We start from the raw sequence: 24,799 nt of genomic DNA on the forward strand, positions 1-24,799 counted from the left end.
TTTTAGTCATCTTTGAAGCAAATATCCCAAACTTATGCAAAACTTGAGAACACCGCCTCCTGGAACTTATCAATATCTGTCACGGGAGGCGCCTTCCCACAGCTTTTCAGGGCCTGACTAGCGTGGACAGCAAAACGCACATAATCGCTTTGCGCTGTACCCTCATCTGATGGCATCACCTCCTTCGCTCCTTCTCTGTGGTGTGGGCTGATCACTCACAGCTTCTGAATGCAGAGGCTGGACCAGGGTTATTTTTAGAGCATGCGGTAGACAGGAGTGTGGCTTTCAGTCCCACAGTAATGGTTAATGGTTTTCTGGCACATTCCTTGGAAACATGACCTATGTTCACAAAGAGCCAGGACCCATGTTCACAAAGAGCCTTTTGATTCTCCTACCCGCCGCATGCACATACAGAGGAAACTCATTTTCCTTCAGAAATACAGAGTAAAGAATGATTTAATCACAATAATTCCGAAAAGATCTTTTATTTCTATTTAAAACTGTTCACTGCACCTGTGTCCTGGGCCTGTGGGCAGAGAGCTGCTGTGTCCACCTTTGCGAGCCCTCTTCTTCCTCCCCCAGGGCACTGGTTTTACTCAAAACATCCTCAAGCTTCTCCACCAGCTGCTGACTGTCCTGACCAGGTCCAGGCCCTCAGGCCATTCAGGCCCTGGTACAGAGCTCTGTGGCCCAGACAGAGCCCGCTGGTTTACAAAACCTACTCTCCAGATGGCTGTGTTTTGGCAGGAACATGTCAGAAAGGTCCCTTGAACAGATGTCCCAGCCAGCTTTGGTCACTTGTTGAAAAGACTGCATTTTGTCGACCCTTTGCCGAGTCCCCGGTGGTCAGGGTTATGTGTGATTCTGAGCCACGCAGCCTCACTGCGGGAGAGCTGAGGCTTGATCAAAACAAGACACAGATGTCAATGCGGGTACAGGGGAATTTGCCAGGCACACAAACGCTCCCCCCTCTCAGCTAACCTCCCAACACCCAGGCAGCTCCCTCAACGCATTCCTTACAGAGTCAGGCTAGAAAGCCACAGGTTTTCAGAGATGCTTTTGTGCTTTCTAATGATCTGACTCGCCTGAATAAATTAGGTGTTAGCTGACAACTGGGGACTGAGGGGGGATGTGAAAGGTGGGAGGATCACTATGGCCTCCTCACTATGGCCTGAGTCAGCAGGGGAACGTGCTGGTCCCGGAGTTTGGAGCCCCAAGCTAGTGGCAAGTTCTGGCAACTTCCTAGGGCACACCAAGCAGACGTCTCCACACCTGGGTGCAAGCAGCACCAATCACACTTTGTTTTCCTGTCCTTGTATTTGCGCTCTCTCTCCAACTAGACTCTAAGCTCCTTAGAGCAGGGCTTGCGTTGTCCGTCTCTGTGACCCCATTACCTGCTATGAAGCCTGGCACCTGGCAGGCCCTCATGGGGGGCTGTGCGTGCCTGTGTGTCTATGTAACAGCACGCTAAAGTGAATGTCAGCCCATGAGCCCAAGAGACAGTAGGTGTCATATTCCAAAGGGGGTGCTAAAGAGTGTGCAGAATTTACAAATGCAAGAGCTACACAACTCTCGATCCTTTACTCTCAGGGACACGAGGGCTGGGAGAGCAGAGGTTGGAAGAGGGATTTGGGACAGAATATAGTGAGAAGCGAGCCCCCTCCTAAAGGGACATGGGGAATCCTCCCTTTACCTCTTGCCTCATAAATAGACCATAACCACTCAGTTTGGGATGTGTACCTACGACTTGGGCCCCTACGTGGTCCTGGGGCAGCAACTCCATCTGGGGGACACAGATGACATGTAGTTTCCTGAATGCAGAGGGCAGGGGCTTATTGGAGTGTCTGGCCCAAGAGAGTTGGGGGCTGCAGGTGGGGATGTAATGGGACTATGAGGGTTTGGGAGGGCAAAGCCTGCTGAATGTTTCCAGGGACCAAGCCAGAGAAAAACAGTTGGCATGGGGTCATTTTAGATCCTGTTTTGAAAAGCTGCTTGGAGTGGGGAATGGGCCCCAGGAGAGAAGCTAGAAGACTAACCAGAAAGCCCGGGGCAGAGAGAGTAGTCACAAGTAGGAGCGGAGTGCGTGGTCCAGATCAAGAGAACCTTGGCAGGATGTCCCATGTTGGGGGGAAGTGACGGAGAGTCTTCAGATAACCCATGAAAATGTCCACCAGGTTTAAGTTCCCTGGGAGCATGATGTAGTTAATGGAACGCGTCCCTCCTCCAACAGACCCTTCTTTCTTCCCCTGTTCTCCACCCCTGGGTGCTTTGGAAAACCTGGCTAGGCAGCTGGGGAGGGTCAGACCAGAAGCATGAGGAGGAGAGAGAGAGTAGAAGCCAACCGTGCCCCCTTCCCACCCTGCAGACACTCCTCCATCACCCAGCAGGCCCACACTGGGGAAGGAGAAAAGCCACACATTCCACTGGGGTCTGAGTTCTGACTTCTCGTTAGATTGGACACTTAAATTATTGATGAGAGGACTCCTGTTACCTGAGAATGACAAGAAGAGTCATGGGGTTGTCCCAAGTTTTCATCCAGAGTTGGGAAAGAACTGAAGTCCCGCTCAATAAACTGCAAAGGACAGTGTGCACAGAAATGCAGCTGCTTTGTGATGATTCTGCCATAACTTGAGCTTGTTTTGCAGAATGGCTACATGTGAGTGAATGTTGAAATGGCATCTAAGCTTCCACTTCTAAAGCTCAGCGAGATTCTTGTTGGCAGCTATGTTCTGGACAAGGGTCACCCGTGCTAGACCCTGAATTCCAAAATCTCCTCCAAGGCTTCCTACCTGCCCTACCCTCACCCCAGATCCTCTGGAAGTATAAGATAAGCTCGGGTCATCAGCCAATCAGCTTGTGGTTCTCTCTGGCCCCAAGCGCAACCCAAAGACCTGAGGGAACCTCTCATGAGTTTAGGGTATGGCTCTAAGCCCTGCACGTTTCATTAGCTCTAGTGAATTTGTAAAGCTTCCCATTTGTCAAGTTTCCCTGATTCTCAAGCGTAGCCCTGTGGAAGCCCTGAGCCAGGAACTAGGGGGTCAGAAATCCCCACTCACCCTTGGTGTTTCCTCAAAGCTCCAAGTGACCCATTTGTCAAAGAGGGTGGGTGAGCATTTTGCAGTCCAAGGCCCCAGTAGCACTCCTGGCCTGTGGAGTGCCAGACCAGGACTCCAGAGATTAGTCCTGGTCCCTAAGTCAGTGGGAGCCTTGGTGTGTCACCAAACTCCCCTGACTTAACAATTCCTCATTTGTCCCGTGATTCTTAATCAAGGCTGCACAGCAGGAAAACTCATAGAGTTTTACAAAAAGATGCACATGCTTGGAGCCCACTCCAGGGGCAAGGTTCAGTTGGTCATTGGGCGGCCCAGGTGTCACCTTCTTGAAAGTCCCATTGGTGACTCTCCCAGGCATTCCTATTTGAAGACCATGGAATTAAATGACCCATCAGACCTCTTCCAGCTCCAACAGCCTAGGTGTTCTGGGGCAAGAGTTCAGAGGACAATTTTGAGTGTCAACCTGAAGATGTTTTATTAGACTCCAAACCAGTGTGGTTAAAATCAGCCCTCATATCCAAACTTTCAGTCAGTTCAGTCTTGCATTTCCTTATCTCCCATCCCCAGATACCCTTAAAGACCCTAGGGGAAAGGAGAAAGGCAAAGTGACGTGACCTACAAGTGATACGAGACCCCATGCTGCCCCAAGTCCAGGCAGCACACTCTCTGGTCATCCAGGAAATGCAGGGTAAAGTATAAAGTGTAGCATTTATAAGAGTGACCTCTGCATCAGACTTGGTAACTGTGACCTTGGGAAAGTAATGTAAATATTCTGTGCCTCAGTTTCCTCATCTGTAGATTGAGAATAAAAGTACCAGCTTCCTAGGATTGTAGTCCGGGGCAAGTTAATGCTGGTGGAGAGTTCAGAGGGGTGGGCATCCTGGCATGCAGTGGGCACTCAGTCAGTGCTGGTGATTATTGTATGTATTCTTGTCATCATCATCATTCCCCAGGTGGTCACGCTGGCAGATGTCAGCAGACAGTGGAGAAATGCAGGGTACAGAAGATATATCCTTGCCTTGCTAGATGTACCCCTTTTCCTTAAGAGTAGAGAAGTCAGTGGAGTTTATACTACTTTTATGAAACTGCCCTTTTTAACTAGAAGAGGCTTCTAGGGGCTTTTCTCTCCCCTGTTACCCTGACACCCTGGCTGGGTCAGCATTACTGGAACCTAAGCTTGGCAATCATACATTCCACAGGTCATCTTCTGAGGATATGAGTGTTCACAAAAACAACTTTTCAGAGAGGGGAAGTACAGGTCTGCGCAAAGAACCAAGTCAACCATATTGGGAGCAGAATACAAAAGAAAAACCTTGATTCTATTGTTCATGTATTTTATAGAGATTGTAAGGCAGTAGCAGAAGGCACTACCAGGTGGTTGGCCCTAAGAACAGGAAGATGACACAAGTCTGTCTTTCCCAGGAAGTGGTTGCGACCTGCCGTGGGTTGCCATTGCCCCGATGTGTGTGTCATGAGACGTCAGCGGAGGAAGAATGGTTTTTCTGAGAGGCCACCAAACCTTGGAGTTATGGTGCTGTTGAAGTGCTCACTCCCTGCTAAGGGATTCATCTGAGTGCCGCAGAGAGCAGAGCACACTGGTAACATCCATGTAGGGTAGATTCTCTCCATCTGCCAGGCACACAGGAAACATCAGCCACTAGCTTTCTTTCCTCCACTCAGAGGTCGCCATCCTGTGTGACAGAACTCTCCTCACATTTTCTGGTGGAGGGAGTGTTTCCCATGATGCAGCATGCCCACATTGGCGCCTGGCCATTCTGCCCGGGACAGGCCATCCAAGGGCCCTGATGCACCAGCACCAGTGAGAGAGCAGATCTTCCCGCCCAGGACCAGCCCCCATGCCCACATAATAACGCTTCCTTTAAGAAATCTCCACTGAACTTGAAGGTTTCACTATATGCTGGGGAAAATTATGTGTGGAAACACCTTGAAATTGTATTTACAAGACATTGTAATTTTCCTCACTGAAAGTTTAGACTTTTAGTTTAGACTCTAGTCTATTTAAAAACAAAAGGAAATCCCGAACAAATATTTCTGGTGTCTAATACAATAGAATAAGTAGCCTGAGGAATTTCGCTAGTTCTCTCTGGTGTAATTCAGAAGTAACATGATGAGTTTCATCTGCTCCTTTCAGGACAGGCTGAAGAGGAAAATTCATGAAGCCTCCAATCCAAAGAATGTAGCCATAATGAGTCACTTTAGGACAATATAGTAGCTTGGGAAATCGTTTTGTTTCCCTTTAGTTGTTAAAAGAATGTTGTTGTTGTTTTTTCCTAAGTGAGAAGTCTATGGTCTCTTGTCATTGTCTACGATAGAGATGGCAGAGAGGGGTAACCGGAAGGGCACCTCATACTAACTGGTAGTGACAGTGGGAGTGTGGTGTTGATGATTCTGAGCCTGCATCCAGCTCACTAGAAGCCTTCACCTGTGATCAATGGCCAGTGCCTAAAATGGGCCTGGGACCAGGGTGGAGCAGGTGGAGTGGATCCTAGGTGATTTCTTTACCAGTCTTAACGTAAAGAAACACTTCCATTAGGAGCATGTTTGCTTAAAAGGTTTCCTAGTGCTCAGCTCTTCCTTTTCTCCTGGGCAGGATTTATACCACCAGTCCTATGACTGTGTCTGCGTCATGTTTGCCTCCATTCCGGATTTCAAAGAATTCTATACAGAATCGGATGTGAACAAGGAGGGCTTGGAATGCCTTCGGCTCCTAAACGAGATCATTGCCGACTTTGACGATGTACGTACTTACCCTTGATGGGCAGGGCTGACCCCAGTCCCATCCTTTGGCGTTCCTCTGGACTGGCACATTTGAAGTTAGTCCAACATCATGGCATATCTTAAAACTTGTCCTTTGACAAAATTTCTGGTCATTGGCATTAAGCTTTTTTGCTCTATTTAGGTCACTGACTAATTTTGGTGAGGCAAACACATATTATTTTTAAAGCTAATATGATTTCTATAAACAACTACCAAAATCTGTTCCATAAAATATCTCTCCAGCATGCCCATGAATTTTCTTGAAAGGCTTGAACTCCAAGGAAAATACTTGCCCATCTCTTTATACATAAAAAAGATAGTAGATTATTTGCATGTGTGTCTGTGCAAACTCCAAGGTCTATGTCAGATATCAATTTGAAGTGTACATGGATGGCATGCTTTATTATTGAAAAAGCAATATGAATGTGGTAGAATATATTTTAGAAGGGACAAAGTGTACATCTTAGGTATTGGAATAGGTGTCAATTTTCAATTTTCTGCCTACAAAGGAAACAATGCACTTTGTTTTCTAGTAAGAACAAACAGACCTCTGGTTTGAAAGATATTGTTGTTATACCATTTTTAACAATATTTTGCAAATATAGGAAAATTGACATTAGTGAACGTAGGTTCATCATGATTGATGGAATTTTGAAACACAGTGATGAAATTATATAATATGATGGTTTCAGGCCAACCTTCTAAATGTCTTGTGGGACCTGTGCATTTCTCTGCTACCACCACTGTCACCATGCGGTTGAATCAAGACTCATGGTGAAGTAATGACAAGTAGAGATTTTCACTGTTGTGCAGGGTTCACAGTGAAAAATGTTGGCACATTTCCTCCAGCTGCCCCTGGGTAAAATAAATGCTCTCTAGCAGTAGTGACCATTCTTTCAGGTTGGATTGCTCATGGAGATGTGATCATGGGATTTGCTCACTTATCTTAGATCCTCTGACATGTGATCTTGAGCGAATCTCCTCTGAAAGCAGGAGTACCAAGGAAGGGTCTAGAAGATGTTCCCAGTCTTCTGTTCGTACCTTTGTCCTGCTGAACAGATACGGAACCTTCTGGAGTTTCCTTCATTTGCTCTCTCCATCCAGTCTTTCCCTTTCCTACAGCTTCTTATTTTTACCTTTCCTCCATCCCACCCCAAGGTCTAATGTAGTAGATGAGGAGAACCCCAGTAGGAAACTGATTACTGGTGCCAGAAACTGGGGCAAAAAATATTACGGTCAGGGCTGATGAGAGGGGCCATTTATTCCCTCCACTCCAGGTTTTCAGAGGGCAAAAGTCAATCCTCAGCACTACAGTTGGTCATAATTCACCCTCACCATGCAGGGAAGACCTCACTCTCTGAATCATGATTTTATATTTAGACCTTTCAAACACAGAGTGGGGAAGTTTATTTGAGGCCATTATCACTCGCATCATAATTTATCCTGTTTCCTTCACTAGCAAATTCTAAAAGGTAATTCATGTTAACTGGAAGTAAATTGTTATACTGCATATCTTCCCAAGTACGTGCCCTTTGTGAGATGCATGAATGTTCTTTCCCCACGGTGCCCAAGGCCGAAGGGTGAATAATCAGTTTCATGTTCCTGTGGCTGAACTAGGATTTGAGAATGTCTCTAGAAGATGCTTGGCTTGGGGTCAGCCGCCGACTGAGTAACTGTGTGATTGTCATTGCCCCCCAGCTGCTGTCCAAGCCGAAGTTCAGTGGAGTTGAAAAGATCAAGACCATCGGCAGCACGTACATGGCGGCGACGGGTCTGAGTGCCGTGCCCAGCCAGGAGCACGCCCAGGTACACACGTGTCAGCCACACCCAGCACACGTGAGCCTCAGCTCTGCCCACAGGTCATCCTGGGACCAAAACAGTGACCCATACACTGAATTGCAGGCACAACCCAGACCTCAGTGATTAAGGTCTCATGAGAAAAGATGAGAATTCCGGAGGCTTCTGAGGGTCTGTTCACAAAACTTCTTTCTCTGGCAGACAAGGTAGGAAAAAAACAACCAGTCTGGTAGCTGCTTGATACCAGATAAATATACAAGAAAGTTGATTAGAGCTGTTTATTTAAAGGTGACTCATTATGGGAGGGCTCCTGGTCTTTTGATTTAAAACAACGTGGTCAAAAACATGCTGACCACCCAGAAATTTGGTTGAAAAGGTGATTTGGTCAAAATTGAGTATCTTCAATCAACTAGGGTTTTTGAGGGGGGTTTTCTGTTATGTTGTGTTTTGTTTCTCTGTGTGTGTGTGTGTGTGTGTGTGTGTGTGTGTGTGTGTGTGTGTAGATATACTTTGTTTTTGTTTCTCTTTTGGCCATGCCATGTGGCATGTGGGATCTTAGTTCCCCAACCAGGGATCGAACCTGTGCCCCCTGAATTGGGAGCGCAGAGTCTTAACCACTTGACCACCAGGGAAGTCCCTAGATATGGTTTGTTAACTTGTGGGTCAATAACAAGACCCCTTTCCCCTCGGGACAGTGGGCTCCCTGACGGGCACTGGCTTGTTTGACGCAGGGCAGAGGTGGTGGGTGCAGCACAGAGGGATGAAACTTACCAGAGCACAGCTTGCTGGAGGTGGTTGGATTCCCCCAAGGAGAGGAAGAGCTCAGCCATTCCCCGACCCCCGTGTGTCTAGCTTCCCCCCAACCCCACCACCTCCCACAGGCAACCAAGAGAGGGACAGAGGGGCAGCAGCTTGCTCAGACAGAGTCCACCCCCCGGAGCATCAGGAGAGGGTCCTCTTCTCTCTTAACATTCGTGGGCAGAGACGAGAACATGAAACGTCGGACTCAAGATTAACCCTAGCATTTTTCTGAGTGAGTGGGGTAATATATGTCCCTTCTACTCAGGTGTTGCTTCCAGATTATTATTTTTTTCATGGGTATGAATTACTTTAGTAATAAGGAAAAGTAAAACAAACAAGCAATAAAAGAAGACTTAGAAGAATCGTAAGTTTTGAGCAGTACCGTTCCAAGCAATCTTGACGCCTGACACAAAAGGAAAAATGGACACCCCTGCTTACGTGGTGTTGCGTATCTTTCGGGGTTGGGTTTTTATTGCCAGAACATTCAAGTGTTGAAAAACTGTTGGAAAATTGGACAATAAAGGTATTAAAATGTACAACATTGTTTTAATTCTAAATATCTTATTTTTACCCAAGACAGAACTAATTAGATTTTTACTGTCCTGGCTTTAATGGAAGAAAACTTAATCCTTTTCAGCATCTTTAATGTTCTGAAAAAAATTAAGCATTAAAAATAACATAAAATTATGTACACAGGGACAGGCGTTTTTCCTGTTGCCTCGGGCTCCAAGACGCCCAGCACGGCACTGTCAGAAGCTGATTAGTGAGCTCAGCTGCCATAGTGAAGGCTGGGCAGCTTCAACAACAGAGAATTATTTTCTCACAGCTCTGGAGGCTGGAAGTCCCAGATCAAGGTCCTGCGGGATGCGGTTCATGTGAGGGCTGTCTTCCTGGCTTGTTGCTGGCTGCCCTTTTGCTATGTCCTCACAAAGCAGAGAGAGAGAGAGATCTCGTGGGTATGGCTTCAAGATATGAATTTGAGGGGGATCTGTGCAGTCCACAGCCCCTATCTTTCTTTAAATTTCAGTGTTTTACTTCTTTCTGGATTTGTCTGCATTAATTTTGATTTTCTAAACATTGCACTAGGATATTATTTCTCATGATGGTTGAGTTTTTCAGTGCCCCCTTAAGTTTTGCAGCTGAGGTGAGTGCCTCACTCTTCTCACCCTAATCCCAGCCCCAATTCTGAGGCCTCTCAGCTGACCTCCTCTTGTGGCCCATTTAGGGCACTTGACAAAATCACACCTGCTCCAGAACTTAGCTAGCAACAGCCACTTACAGAACCCTTGGCAGGGATGCTCAAAGGCACATGACGACCCACTCAGCATTCAGCGTCTGTGCTGGGCCCATCCTCCATCACCCCTCCTTCATCCCTCCATCATCCCTCCATCATCCCTCTTTCATCCCTCCTTCATCCCTCCATCACCCCTCCATCACTCCTCCATCATTCCTCCAATATCCCTTCTTCATCCCTCCATCAGCCCTCCATCACTCCTCTATCATTCCTCCATCATCCTTCCTTCAGCCCTCCATCATCCTTCCTTCAGCCCTCCATCATCCCTCCTTCATCCTTCCATCATCCCTCCATCATCCCTCCATTACCCCTCCATGATCCCTCCTCCATCCCACAATCACCTTCCATCATCCCTCCATCATCCCTACAGGCAGGCTCCCTGGTCTCGACTCTGTCACCACCAGACCCTGGTCTCCTGGATCTTCAACAAATGTCTCCAGGCCTCTCCTCCCCCTTCCCATAGGCACAATTTTTAGATGGCTTGTCCTTATCCACTGCCTTTATTTTTCACCTTCTCCTTCTGTGCTAACCCTCACCAATGCGGATGTCAGAAATTCCACTCCTAAAGATCAGGAAGTACTTCCAAATTCCAAAATCCAAGTCGGATTTGCATTCCCCAAGCGATCATTCTCTGTGTCCTGTCTGTGGCCTCTGATAGAGCCAGCCATCACCTTCGCCCAGAAGTCGTCTTCTCCCTCAGCTTCTGGTTTCTTCTCTTTAGTGAATCCTGCCTGAGGTCTTCCTCTGTGGACATTTCCATGTTCTTCCCCCAACCCCTCTCCTCCATCAGGGATCTCAGCTAAGACTTGCTCCACCAGCCTGTGTATCCGACCGCTGACAAAAACATCGTCCACCTTCCTGACCATTAGACCAAGCTTGGAGCTCACGTTTCCAGCTTTCCACAGACACCCAGCTTGCTCACAGCACCCTCACCTTCCTCTTGTCCTCCCTACTCCCAGAACAGGGCCTCCACCATCTGCCTCCACGCCCCTGCTCTGACCCATCCCCTACCTCTCCCTACAGCTCCCTCATCAGCCCTCAGACGTGCACTGTGCGTCTGTGCAGACAAGCACCAAGTGCTACTCATACACCCTCCAGGAGGGGTGCACCCACCAGCTGCATCAGAGGCCCTGTGGTGGGTGCTACACATGGTCTCCAAACGCCCAAGTGAGGGGCTGGATATCTCCATTTCCACAGGTGATTCTGATGCACAGGAAGACACCCTGTGTTCAGATCTCACCCATCAGCCATGCCAAGGCTCCCGCTTTCATAGGAGCCTCTCCTGCACCCTGACCTGCTTTGGCCTCACCTGACCCTCTGTGTCTAGATCCTATTTCCTTTCCTCCCACGTGCTGCATATCATTTCCTGCTTTTGTTTAGACGTGTGTTTCTTGTCCAGCATCCAAATTATAGCAGGGGCCATGTCTTATGTGGTGTTCCCCAAAGTCCCAGAAGGGAGCACTGAACAGAGCGATTGCCCATGTCTGTTCAATGAGTGATGGAGCAGCGCGTGGCCACCCTGCTTCCCAGACCAGCCTCTCGCTTCCTTCCCGCCATTTTACAATCCTGCTCCTCCCCGCGCAAACGCGCTCTATTTTTTCTCCTACCATTTTCAAAAACTTAATAAATGCCTCCTGAGTCTTTACTTTTAACAAGCCTAGGAGGCACCCCAACCCGAGCCCATTTTACAGATGGAGAAACTGAGGCACAGCAGTGCAGTAACTTGCCCAAGGTCATAGAACAAGCAGCCATAGAACAGGGCTATAGAGCAGGGCTGCAGACCCGGGCACTCTGGGTGCAGGGCTCACCTCCCTCCGCCCACAGCTCTCGTACTGCTTCACCCCCTCCTCTTCTTCCCCAGCCCCCCACCATGTTGGCTTCTGCACCCACACGTTTGTACGCACACCATTCACCCAAGCACTCCTTCCACAGGTGCCCCATCCTTCCTGCCCTCATCACTGGCAGCCACAAAATCTGCCTTCTCAGCTACCCTTGAGCTGCATCCTGACAGCCACCACTGTTAATACATGAGTATTTACCTTCATGGTAGAGTGGAAGGAGCGTGGCTTTCACGTGAGACTGCTCATTCCTTACCATGGTAGCTAAGCTTTCTACACATTAGTGTCCTTTTGTATACAGTGGGGATCCCACTCATTTCCTGAGGCTGTGGGGAAGACATTAATATGCAAAATGCTCCACGGGCAGAGTGGCTAATAAAAATGATAATAGCGGTAATAATACAGTTATGGTTTGTACACTGTTTCACGTATGGATACCATTGCTTCCTCCCGCAGAATAGGTAAAAGGGTTTGGGGACATAAATGAAATATGGCATCAGGTCCATGTAGGGAGCTTTTACTCAATACGAGCTATTTTTATTTAGAACATTTAATTAGAACCTTGGTAAGATCATCCTAGAAATATTTTGAAATTCAGTGAAAATCTGAAAGGAAAGTTCATTATGTTTGATTGGGGGCATAGCATGCTTGAGAAATAATAATATGGATATAGTCTTTATGAAAAAATGAATGTCCCTTTTGCCTTTTGTAGCCTACCTACTAATCTCTCTAGTTAAAACCAAAAAACTTTCCATTTATTCTTTACAAACAAAAAATTTTCTATTTATTATTTAGCCAAATATTTAGTTTGGCAACAAACATATTCAACACAGCCAGATATTTAGTTTGGCAAAATATATTGGGTTTCTCAAGGATTCATGTGTTTTTCTTAAATCCAGAAAGAGGCAGAGCTGTCTAGATAGAAGCAGCCTTTTGAAAGTCAGCTTTTATTTGTAATTACCTCCACATTTTCTACGTGCCGGCACAGGCTACTTACCCACTGGGAAAAAGAATGCACAGGGGTCTATCAGCACCTAGTCAGAGCAGGGCTTTCTATCTGCCTTTGTTTTGCTTCATTTGTGTTAACTTAAGTGAAACAACACATTCTGATTTTAAGCTTAAAGACAACATGACTAGATGGTTGGTTGTATTATGTGTAACAACTGATTGTTGTTGTTGAAAGAAGCAGGCATTTGTCAAAAAATGAAACATTACATGGAGAACAGGCTTGCATTCTGAACCCGCTCTCGTAATCCCTGGAGCATGCACCTGAAAAGTACATGTTCCGCGATGGAATTCAGGGTTGATAGAAATGGGGAGCTTACGCACCCCAGAGGCACTTCATTTTAACGTCAGGACTTCACCACTTCCCAGACCCATAGCAGCCCCCTGCTCCTTCCCAGCCATGGCCTTTAGACCTCAAGCCATGATAGCACACTTGTGGTTACAGGTATGTTTTTCTTGACTTATGTAGACTTCTTATAAAAGGACATCTCACTAAAAAATAATCATCTCCAGTTTCTCCTGAAAATTGGTAGATCTCCTGATCTTCATTCCTGATGACAACAGTCACCAGCTGAGAAGCAGCTGCCCCATCTTGGCACATTCTCCCCAGTTTGCCACACTCCTCACCCCTCCCTATTGCCTCGTTCCCTCTGCTGCACTCTGGAGCCTCCCCTACTCGACCTCTGAAGGGACTTTGCCTGCCCTATCATTAAGGAAGTCCATCCTTCATGCCAGAATCAATGATTAAGGTCATCTCTGGTCTTATTATGTAAATTGGTTTTGATCTTTTCAATACAAATTTTACTGAGAACTTAAATATGTCAAAACCAAAGTACAGAGATGAAAACTTTCATGTAAACCCATACTTTGATTACACTATTGCTGTGATGAGCCTTACCTCTAGCTTTTACTCACAATTTCAAATAGAGTGATGCCCATTGCCAGCGACACTTTGGAAGAAGTGACTTGTGGTGCCAGAAGAATGGGAGGAGGGGAGAGGCAGAGAAGCAAGAGATAACAGGGAGCTTGTATCCCTATCAAGGTACAAGTGCTGGTGCTCATTAAAAATTTTTAAGCTTTGTATTATTGCTCTCTTTTTAATTATTTTTATTTTAAAAAGTTAAGTTATTTTGTTTTATTTTATTTATTTATTTTTTTTGCGTTACGCGGGCCTCTCACCGTTGTGGCCTCTCCCGTTGCGGAGCACAGGCTCAGCGGCCATGGCTCACGGGCCCAGCTGCTCCGCGACATGTGGGATCTTCCTGGACCGGGGCACGAACCCACATCCCCTGCATCAGCAGGCGGACTCTCAACCACTGCGCCACCAGGGAAGCCCTAAATTATTTATTTTAAATGAGTTTTTTATTTTATTTATTTATTGTATCAGAACAAATTTGATAGCAGGTTGTGGGCTAAGGGTAGTTACTAGTTTGTAAGCACTACCTCTCACTCTGTTTCCTGCTGAGTTGGCCCCATAGACATAACCGCTGTGGCTAGCACTAGGATTTCTCCATCATTCTTCTCCCTCCATCCCCCAAATAAGATCCCAGGCTCCAAGTGACCCATCTATGAGATTCCTACACTTACTCAGTTTATTAGCAAAACCGAGCTGACCGACAGAACAATGAGCAATAAACATTGCCCATCCACATTCACTGAGTCAGGCTAACGGTTCTGTCTCTGCCTGAGTTAGGAGCTGCCTGATTTGACTGTTTGGGATTTTATTTAGCTAGTAGGTCAACCAGCATAGATTTTCTTTACCCATCGGGGCAAGTGCCAATTACTTGTTAATGACTGCCCCTCTGTAACTGCCCTCCAGAGTTTATAGTCTGGAAAAAGTCATGTATGCAAACAGCAACTCCAATGCTAGGTAAGCCTGGGGATATTAGAGGTGTCTCAGCTGGGCTGCTATAAGAAATTACCATAGACTGGGTCACAAGCAACATTTATTTCTCACAGTTCTGGAAGCTGGGGAGTCTGAGATCAGGTCTGCAGATTTGACTTCTGGTGAGGGCCCTCTTTCTGGTTTGCAGACAGTCATCTTCTCTCTGTGTCCTCATTCGGTGCAGATGGAGAGCAGAGAGAGAGGAAGCAGCTCTCTCCTGTCTCTTCTTATAAGGGCACGAATCCCATTCATGAGGGCTCCACCCATGTGACCTAATTACTTCCCCAAAGCTCCACCTCCTAATACCATCACACTGGGGATTAGGCTTCCTCATATGAATTTTGGTGAAACTTTAGGACACTCCACCAAGTTGATCAGGGAAGAAGTAAGGAATCATTCTCAGATCTTCTGCTGCCAGTTTCTTAGTAACTAAAGCATATGTTGAAACTCAAAACCATAGTTTCCTTTACTGGCAAAAGTAGAAAATAGTTTTGGTTTCTGCTGAAATGAAAAGCAATATCTCAGTGCTGTGTATTTTTGCACAAACACCAAAGCTATCGTGATGTAGGGTAAATGGAGAGAGAAATGCCCTCCTACTTTAATGCTACTAATAGGAAACAAACACTGAAGGAAGAACCATCACTCTTCGCTATACACACTGAGAACCTCAAAGATACTTAACATTTCAGACACTTAGATTGTTGTTGAAGCCATTCATCAATGTAGGTTGCTCAGTGTGTGGAAAGCGGGGGGAAGCACTAAACTAGGGCATAAAGCAATTCTTGCTAACATTTTCCTCCTAGAAGCTTTTCATGTCAAGCAGAGTGATGTGCTTCTCTAACCTATCATGAAGGAAACGAAATAAAACCTGAGTCTCAGGGATGCAGGCAGAATGTGTTGCCCATATGAATTCATTTCATCTTAACCACAACCCTGTGAGACTGGTAGTTATTGTTTCAATTCACAGATGAGGAAACTGAGCCCCGGAGAAGTTAAGTGACTCAGCCAAGGCCATGCAGCTGATGATTGTGGAGCCTGGGGCTGGACCCAACTTTGTCTGACTCAAAAGTGCTGGCAATTATTTAGTGAACTTCCTGCTTTCAGACAAGCAGTGGTCACCATATAAACAATGAAAATAAAGAAACAAAGGAAATAAAGAAAGAGGTGAATGGGAGAAGCACGTCCGTGGGAGATGGACTTGGGAGCTGAGGAAGCAAGATGGAGGGGACTGTCTGAATCTCAGGTTTCCAGTTTAGGGATCTGAAATTGATGACACCATTAGCAAAAGTAGAAGAGTCAAGAATAAGAGCTGTTAATGGGAGATTAAATAGAAATAATAGTTTTAGACTTACAAGTTTGAGTTTTCAATAAGGCACCCAAGTAGAATTCCAGTCATCCACATGGGTGGTGGCCAGTTCCAGAGCCATTAATGAGCAATGCTCGGATATAGTTTTCCATCAGCTGAATATCTCTTAGACACATCATCCAACACAGCTGTCACCATTTTAGCAGCAAGACTATCAAGGAAAAATGCTTACCTACTTGTCTACATGTATGTGCCTATTTTATTTAAATCTCTCCCTTAAGAAGCTTACAAAAATGGATGTAATGCAAAAATATTTTTAAATTAATAAACTAACATGCAAGGAATATGAAAGATAAGATAGAAACAAAAATGAGGATGATGCAATAAAATGAAAATCAAATAGCAAAAGTTGTGACCACATTCAAGATGCACACGGGGAAGGAGGCAAGAGGGTGAAGTTTATTTGTCTGATGTTAAGTATGATACCTCAGCTTTCTTTTTGTTTCCATTTGCATGGAATACCTTTTTCCATGCCCTCACTTTCAGTCTGAGTGTGTCTTTAGATTTGAAGTGAGTCTCTTGTAGGCAGCATATAAATGGATTTTTTTGGTAACCTATCAGCCACTCTGTGTCTTTTGATTGGAGTATTTAATCTATTTACATTTAGAGTAAATGAAGATTGAGGACCCTGGAGTCAGATTGCCCACCTGCAAAGACTGGTTATTCCACTTACACAAGTTATTAACCTCTCTGGGTTTCCCTTTCCCATCTGCATAATGGGGATAAAGACAGGCATTCTTTCATGGGAATCGTTGTGAGGATTAAGTAAGTGCATACATACACTATTGCTATTAATTGTTCCGAAATTTCCAGCAGCCAACACAAGTGCAGTGCTTTAGTGTTCATAAGGTGAGGTCAAGTCACTCATTCATTAATATATTTGAAACCAAGCCACATCAGGCTGCAGCTGGATGCTCCACTGGGTCCCTGACCCAAGCTCTAACAAACGGGCCCTCATAAGCATTAGGATGGATCTGTAGTGAACAGTGAGCTCAGTAACTTCCTTATGGAAAACGGTTTAACACATTGAGGGGGGAGGTTGTTAGCTAGAACATCTCTCTCTTTTTTGTTTTTTTTTTTTTTGTGGTATGCGGGCCTCTCACTGTTGTGGCCTCTCCCATTGCAGAGCACAGGCTCCAGACGTGCAGGCTCAGCGGCCATGGCTCATGGGCCCAGCCACTCCGCGGTATGTGGGATCTTCCCGGATCGGGGCACGAACCCGTGTCCCCCACATCGGCAGGTGGACTCTCAACCACTGCACCACCAGGGAAGCCCTAGAACATCTCTTAATGCGTATTTTAATCAAATACATTCTTTGGTAGAGTGAGATCAGGTGGAGAACATTGCGTCCAGTTTAATCCAAGTTCACTGGATACAGAGGAATCCACAGATGGCCCAGGAATCAGGCCATTTTCCATAAATATTATTTCATGCCTCTGAGTTTTGATGATAAACACTGGGAAGCTGTGGGTTCCAGTCCTGCTCTCCAAAAGGTGCCTGAAACTCAGATGCCCTGAGCTCCCAGGTGAGGGCCGATCTCCATGCTGGGACATGCAGCTCACCTGGTTGGGGTGACTCTCCTTCAGAGAACTGTGAGGTCTGATCCGTTCTCCCAGGAGCCCCAGGCAGCAGAACTAAGTGTTCCTTAGACAGCAGTTCCGAATCTTCAGAATCAGATGAGCACCAACACAGCAGGAACGCAGTGGACGTTTGATGGATAGAGGAAGGCGAGGAGGAAAGAGAGGAGAAGCCAGGAGCAGAGGCTTGTGTTAATTTCACCTCGGTCAATACCAGTCACTTGGGTTATAAAATAACCTCAATAAACATGCATTTACTTTATGCCACATTCCCTGCAGGTGAAACTTGCAAAACAAACAGCCTTCCAAGTGTGTTCCAGGAAACTGAATGAGTGGTCTCTCTGTGTAGCTAGAAGTCAGTTAAATATTTGGAGATGGGAGAAATTATTTGGATCATGGAAGAAAGAGCTGTTTCAGGCTGTCATCAAACATTTATCAAAAGTTCAGTTATAAGGACTTCTTGAAGTGACCTGAGCTCTTCTAGAGACTGAGCATAATTTTCTCTAGGCTTTACTAAACCCAAATGAGTCCTTGACGTTGGATTTCAACCCCACTCCCAGAGCTCAGTCTCTTCATTTATCACTGAGGTCACATCAAACCCACAGTGGAAGCCTGCTGCCTGGAAACAGATTGGGCAGTCATTTATCAGGGAGAGAAGCTCGTTTGCTGCACCTTGATTCCGTGAAAAGCAAACCATTTCTCCCACGGCCAGTCTGTTCTCCTTGCCAGGACTGTTGTAATCTTTACGGCACAGGATCCTGTCTGTTGATTTAACAGCTCATGCCTCCCGTCAAGGAGCAAGATGTTTTCCAACTGCCTGCATATACCTCCAAATCATGTCTTCCCCCTAAGTCATGAGACAAGAGATATTAGCAAGCTCTGATGGAAAAGTGTAACTGTTCTTAAGAAATGACTCTCTGCATTTCCACCAAAGTTAGCTAACAGTCTGCTTCGTGGTTCTAATATTTTAAATGGTTTGGTTTTGATCCCACACTTTTAAGTTGCGGATTTATGGCAACAGTAGTATTTCATCCATCTTTTTCTAGAATGATACAATTCACTCGAGAAAAGGAAGGAAGAAATCTTTCTCTTAATTCCTCTTCCCCCTTCATATATATATATATATATATATATGTATGTATGTATATATGTATGTATATATATGTGTGTGTGTATATATGTATATATATGTGTGTGTAAATAGGTATATATATGTGTGTGTATATATGTATATATGTGTGTGTGTATATGTATATATGTGTGTGTGTATATATGTATATATGTGTGTGTGTATATATGTGTGTGTGTATATGTATATGTGTGTGTGTATATGTATGTGTGTGTGTGTGTGTGTGTGTGTGTGTGTGTGTATAAAGTTCAGTGCAGTGGTCTCAACTGGGAGCAATTTTGCTCCCCAGGGGACATTTGGCAATGTCTGGAGACCGTTTTGGTTGTCACACTGGAAGGAGAGATGCTCTTGGCATCTAGTGGGCAGAGGTAGGGATGCTTCTCAACACCCCTGCTGTGTGCAGGACACCCCCCAACAAAGATTGATCCCACCCAAATGTCAGCAGTGCCCAGGTTGGGAGACTTGCTTTAGTGCTACCCCCTTCACTGGCATTATTAGAAGGCCGTGTGGGTCACTGGACTGCCCTCTTGCCGTGTTCCTGTTTCCCTTAGCTGTTACCGTGGTTTTCTCCATCTTCCTGGCATCTTGAATGGGCGGGTTCTGTCCGTTTCCCTTCTCAGTCATCCCCACTGAAACCCTCAGAGTTGGTTTTTATCTTTACCCTCCGTGGAGTATGCCCCCCACTGGTCACCAGGTGCCTCCTCTTCAAATGCCCCCGAGAGCTTTCTTCACCTCTGATTGAACTCCTCTGGGGCCCAGGGGGATGAACACCCGTCCCAGAAATCACAGCGCAAGACCCGCGATGACCCCGTGTTCTGTCCTCTCAAGTATTTCCAGGGTCCTTTACTGACCCCCGCCCCGTCCCAGCTGAGGACCTCCCCCAGGTCACCCCTCTGATATTTTGTTTCCATTTCTTCCCTTGGAGCCCTCGCCCACTGCAGCGGACACGTGAGTGATTCCTCTGGGCGTGTGCTTCCCACGGGCCCATCCCTCGGCTTTGACCTTCCACCACAGCTGAGGACTTTCTCTCTCTTCCTCCCAGACATCATGCCCCGCTCGGCTACCGACAATCAACCGAAGTGTAGTCTCTCAATAGACATTTACTAAGTGCTTCTGCACCAGGCGCTTTGCTGTTGTGTGTGTCTACAGGTTAACAGAACATAGTCTCTGCCCTTGTGGAGCTCACAGACCAGGCAGGGAGACCAAAGAAAGACGGAGAGGACGTCCATACCAAGAGCCTGACGGCAGCTCCGGGGCTGCATTTCAGTTCAGCCTTCCGAAGCTGTGTTCCAAACTATCCCGTGCACCTAACCACTCCAATAAAAATTAATTTAAAAAATAAATAAATAAGCAAGCAAGCAAATAAATAATAAAATAAAATTATGCCCCAAAAAACTGGGGGACCTTCAGGACGTGTAAATGAATACATTTTTATAGGTTATATACAAATACTAATAATCTATTTTTTTAAAATATAACCAAAAATAGAATTTTCAAAAGGATGAACTTCAAAAGTAAACACAAACAGAATACGTGTTACAAATTAATGGTAAATGTGAATTAGTAACAGGAATCATAAATACAAATTAATAGTAAAAAGAAGTAGAAATTTCCACTTATCTTCATTGGAAATCTTGGACTTTTCCTTCAGCTCCATGTGGGTGATAACTCTCTATTCCTCAAGGGATGATAAACCACCCAGGGACCAGTAAAGGCAGAAAATGGTTAGCCCCTGTATAAGTCTGCCCAGGCTGCCATAACAAAGTAACACAGACTGGGCAGCTAAAACAACAGACATTTATGTTCTCACAGTTCTGGAGGCCGGAAGTCTGAGATCAAGGTGCCGACAGGGAAGGTTTCTTCTGAGGCTTGTCTCCTGGGCCTGTAGAATGCCACCTTCTCACTGTGTCTTCACATGGTCTCCCTGGGTGTGTCTGTGTCCCAATCTCCTCTTCCTATAAGGACACCAGTCATACCAGATTGGTCATACTAATGACCTAATTTAATCTTAATTCCTTCTTTAGAGACCCTGTCTTCAAATACAGTCACATTCTGAGGTCCTGGGGGTTAGGACTTCAATATATGAATTTGGCGGTACACAATTCAGCCACGACACCCCCTCCCCCAAGGAGGCCAGAGGAAAGAGTGTGCATCCTGTGACTGAAGGAGGCTTTCCCCGCCTGCTGAGTCCTCACCCCCGCCTGCTGTGTCTCTTTTCTTTCAGGAGCCCGAGAGGCAGTACATGCACATCGGCACCATGGTGGAGTTTGCATTCGCCCTGGTGGGGAAACTGGACGCCATCAACAAGCACTCCTTCAACGACTTCAAGTTACGAGTAGGTACGTTGTGCAGACCTGGGGTGGGCTGTGGAGAAGACCTGGCGTCAGGAACAGATTCACAGAAAGGTCGCAATCCTTGCGATGTTGGAGCAGTACAATGACAAATGCGTCATTAGAGCAGCAGAACTGGACGGCATGTGGAAGGGCCCAGGGCAGCTATGAGCTCCTGAGGCACTTTTGTGCAAATTAGAAAAAAAAAAAAAAAAAAACACCTGCTTTGGTTGCACCCAGGCTGCAAGCGCTTGGTTTCAGAAGTGGACCCTGAGCTGGGTCTCAGTCTCTCCAGCCACGGTCATTTCTGCAGGTCATGGTAGGCTCAGCCTTCAGCCATGCCAGGAGCTGATGCAAGCCTGACTGTAAAACCCTCCATCATTTTATGATAGTAGGACCCACTATGGGCTATAAGATGCATCCAGACTTCAAAGATGTAAGACTGTTTTTTTTAAAAATGCATCTTGGAATTGTTGGAATAGTCCCATACTCCTGGGGTCACAACCTATAAGAACCCCAACTGTGTCCTAAATTCTAACAGAGCTGGAGCTTTTCAGATTGAGCGTTCCAATCCCAGAGAAAAAGGCAACTTTCTTCCAAAAAAAAAAATTCAAGTAAGTTCTTCCCTTGCTTTAAGTTGATTCTTGAGCATGTTCCATGCTCCCTTGCCTTTTACAAATGTCTATCCAAAAAAAGTGTGTTTTAAACCCTCAGGTCTGCACACACCGCCTTGCGACGTTTGCATGGTCACTTGCAGCCATTTGTGATTTGTAAGAGCTTCTTTGACCATTTTATGCTGTTCTTGGCAACATATTTTGCTGCTTCTGAAAGCAAGTCCATATAAGAGTAGTCCTTTTAACAAATTCTATCTGAGTGGCTTTTCACCTCTCTTGCATAGAGATTTCAACTTTTAAAAAATCCCAATATTTGGGGCTATTTTCTTCCTTTGGTGTTCATATGTTCTGAATTGTAAAACCCAGAAATATTACACATTTCTTGAGCAAATGGGATTCTCTTCACTGCATGTATGTCTTATTGTGAGCATCTGAACACATTTTTATTTAGACCTTCTCATCTGTGTGCCCAGTGGACCTTTATCTGGCTCCACCCGTACAAAGATGAGAAGGGCCAGGTGGGCAGGAAGCTGCCCCCATCAAACATGGAGGAGGCCCTTTCACCTGGAGCTTTTTATTGTTTTAACAGCTTGGAAAATGGGATCCTCAAACTTTCATAGTATGCTCCTTAAAAAAAGAAATCAATTGCATGGCAGAATGACCCCTGTCAAATAGTCTTTTTTTTTTTTTAATTGAAGTACAGTTGATTTACAATGTTGTGTTAATTTCTGCTGTACAGCAAAGTGATGCAGTTATACGCATATATACATTCTTTTTTAATATTCTTTTCCACTATGGTTTATCATAGGATATTGAATATGGTGCTCTGTGCTATACAGTAGGACCTTGTGGTTTATCCATTCTACACAGAAAAGCTGCTGACCCTAACCTCCCACTCCATCTGTTGTCAAATATGTATGGACCAAAACAGTATTGCCCTTCACTGCGAGGGGGAACGGGACAATTCTTTGGTAGTCATATCTGTCACATCAAAAGCCCAGGGTTCTTGGTCTGGACCATAACAATATTTTCCAAATTAATGTGAGCAAGTTAATGGACTTCCTTAAGTAGGTACTTATTGAGTGCTTCCTTTGCACTGATTATTGAATAACTATTAACATCTATACACTCACCCCACACACCAGCTCTTTTCGATGTCTGCGGAAGCCCTGCTCAGTGTGTCCGTGGCCTCCGAGCTTGCCTTTCCCCAAACCCTCCGTCTCTCCCAAGGGCAGCTTCCCAGCCCCATCTTTGGACATAGTGCCATCCAGTGGCAGTTCACAGTAGGAACTCAGAAGGGTAATATTAGCCCCTACAAAATCATGATACATAGTAAGAGCCAAACTTGCTCCTATGTCCTTTTCCGCACGTCAAGCTGTAGAGTCAGTCAGTGAGTGGGAAGCACAGATCAAGCACGCCCCTGCGCTTCCGCAGAGATCGCTCCGCTGCCAGCAATATCGGCCCCAGGCTCTCTGCCCTGGCCCAGAGCCACCGACCAAGGAGGGGCTCAGAGCAGCCAGAAGGACAGCTGAGGGCAGTGGCGTCTGAGATCACCGGCCAGCAGCAGGAATAAATTATTCGGGATGTCTGAAACAGAGATTTGAGTTTTACTGAATACTCCGCAAAAGCAAAGGAGAACTTCTTTCTCACTCTTGCGTACCTTCAGGGATTTTGTGGAACAACGTTTGTGCTGTGTTGCCTGCCCCACTTTCCATGGCAAAGGGGAGGCTTTGCCTCCGATCTATAACTGGGCTTGTACACAAAGCAGTTCAGTAGTGGGGAGTGAAATCTCTCAGAAACACCCTCATTAATCCATACGATTTGATTACTGCAGTAAGCCTGGGGAGGAGGGGGTCTTAGATCCAGGAGAAAATATAGGGGGGGAAAAAAATCAACCAGTGTCAATACCTCTGTTTCTATTTCTGTGGCCTACCTCCCTGCGACGCCCAAAACAACTGTGGGTCCGTGTGTTTGAACTAAGTTCTTGGGACGAGGAATCGTCCTACTTGCTACACTGGGGGTGGGGGAAGACCCCAGGCAGGGGTCTGTGAGAATTAGAAGCTTGTACATGTCAAGCTCACAGAATAGTACATGGCAGGTAGGAAATGCAGCACACATGTCAAGGGGCTGGGGATGGTGTAAGCAGAACATTAGAGGAGCCCAGAGGCCCGCCAGCGGCAGGACGGCCAGTAAATAGAGTGCACAGACTCGCCGTGGCCGGTTAAAATTAAAATAGGCGCATTTCAGCAGTAATTAACCACAAAACTATCGGAAAACAAGATAATCATCTCTTGCCTAAGACTGTGTGGCATCAATAGAAAAACGATTATGATGTTGAGTTTTATAAAGCATACCAATTTTACGCTATTACGGAATAATGGTAAATAGACATATGAGCGCGAATCAAGAAGAGGAAGAAAGACAAACATTTTACTGTTTTTGAGATGATGAAGTTAGACGAATTGTGGTTCTTTGTTTTAGAATTCCATGAGTTGGGCGAATGTTTGCTGCGTAAGGATGGTTCAGGAATGGTCTTGTAAAACTTTCCTGTTTGAGACAGTCGCTTACACTGTCAAGTTCATGATTCAAATCGTGCTCAGCTGGTTCTGGTGTGTCACAGGTATTAACCATGGCCCTGTAATAGCCGGTGTGATCGGAGCTCAGAAGCCACAGTACGACATCTGGGGCAACACCGTAAATGTGGCCAGTAGGATGGACAGCACCGGCGTCCTGGACAAAATCCAGGTAATTTAGTCTGTTCTGTTGTTATCCACCATGTCTGTCGTCTTGGGAACCATGCATAAGTATATAATAAGGATAATATATTAAAACAGAGGGAAGAAAGTAAACTTTGTAATTTAGTTAAACTTTTTATTGGGGAAATACTAATTCGTTTCTGCATTAACTGTGAACCATAAAAATTGTGAAATAGTATGAAGGTTATTGCATTTGGGAAAATAGGTGATCACAGCGACCAACAGGGCAGTGCGGCCACCTGATGGGAGGGGTGGCAGGGGTGCCCTTCTCCTTGGTATAACCCAGACCAGATGTGACCACCTGCCTTCCGCTCCCCAGGGGCTGAACTTGGAGGATGAGTGAAGGGGCCAACTGCGGAGAGGAAGAGATGAAATGGAGTGAGGTGAAATGACAGTACTAGATCAGACTAGCATGGGATTCAGATATCTGGAAATGACTGGAAGGCTCTGGAATCCACCCAAGGGGGAGAATTCCAAGATCTGACAAGTTAAAAGCAGTGTTGACTGCGCACACCTGCTTGGGTCACAGCACCAGCACCTAAAATGAGAGACTCACTCTCCGAAGGAGAAGGATAT

At 45.8% G+C, this 24,799-nt stretch overlaps 1 protein-coding gene across 2 annotated transcripts in view; it reads left to right on the forward strand.

The window, feature by feature from the left end:
- ADCY2 (adenylate cyclase 2) overlaps positions 1-24,799 on the forward strand; it is a 433,385-nt gene that overhangs the window by 403,925 nt on the left and 4,661 nt on the right. For both annotated transcript variants that reach the window (XM_029217111.1, XM_029217112.1), the window contains exons 21-24: positions 5,665-5,811; positions 7,530-7,637; positions 20,748-20,862; positions 24,088-24,212. In XM_029217111.1, coding sequence (XP_029072944.1) covers positions 5,665-5,811; positions 7,530-7,637; positions 20,748-20,862; positions 24,088-24,212 — 495 coding nt within the window. The remainder of the gene's footprint in view (positions 1-5,664; positions 5,812-7,529; positions 7,638-20,747; positions 20,863-24,087; positions 24,213-24,799) is intronic.

The sequence above is a fragment of the Monodon monoceros genome, unplaced genomic scaffold (assembly GCF_005190385.1).
Source record: "Monodon monoceros isolate NGI ecotype Baffin Bay Population unplaced genomic scaffold, NGI_Narwhal_1 Super_Scaffold_12, whole genome shotgun sequence".
Classification (NCBI taxonomy): domain Eukaryota; kingdom Metazoa; phylum Chordata; class Mammalia; order Artiodactyla; family Monodontidae; genus Monodon; species Monodon monoceros.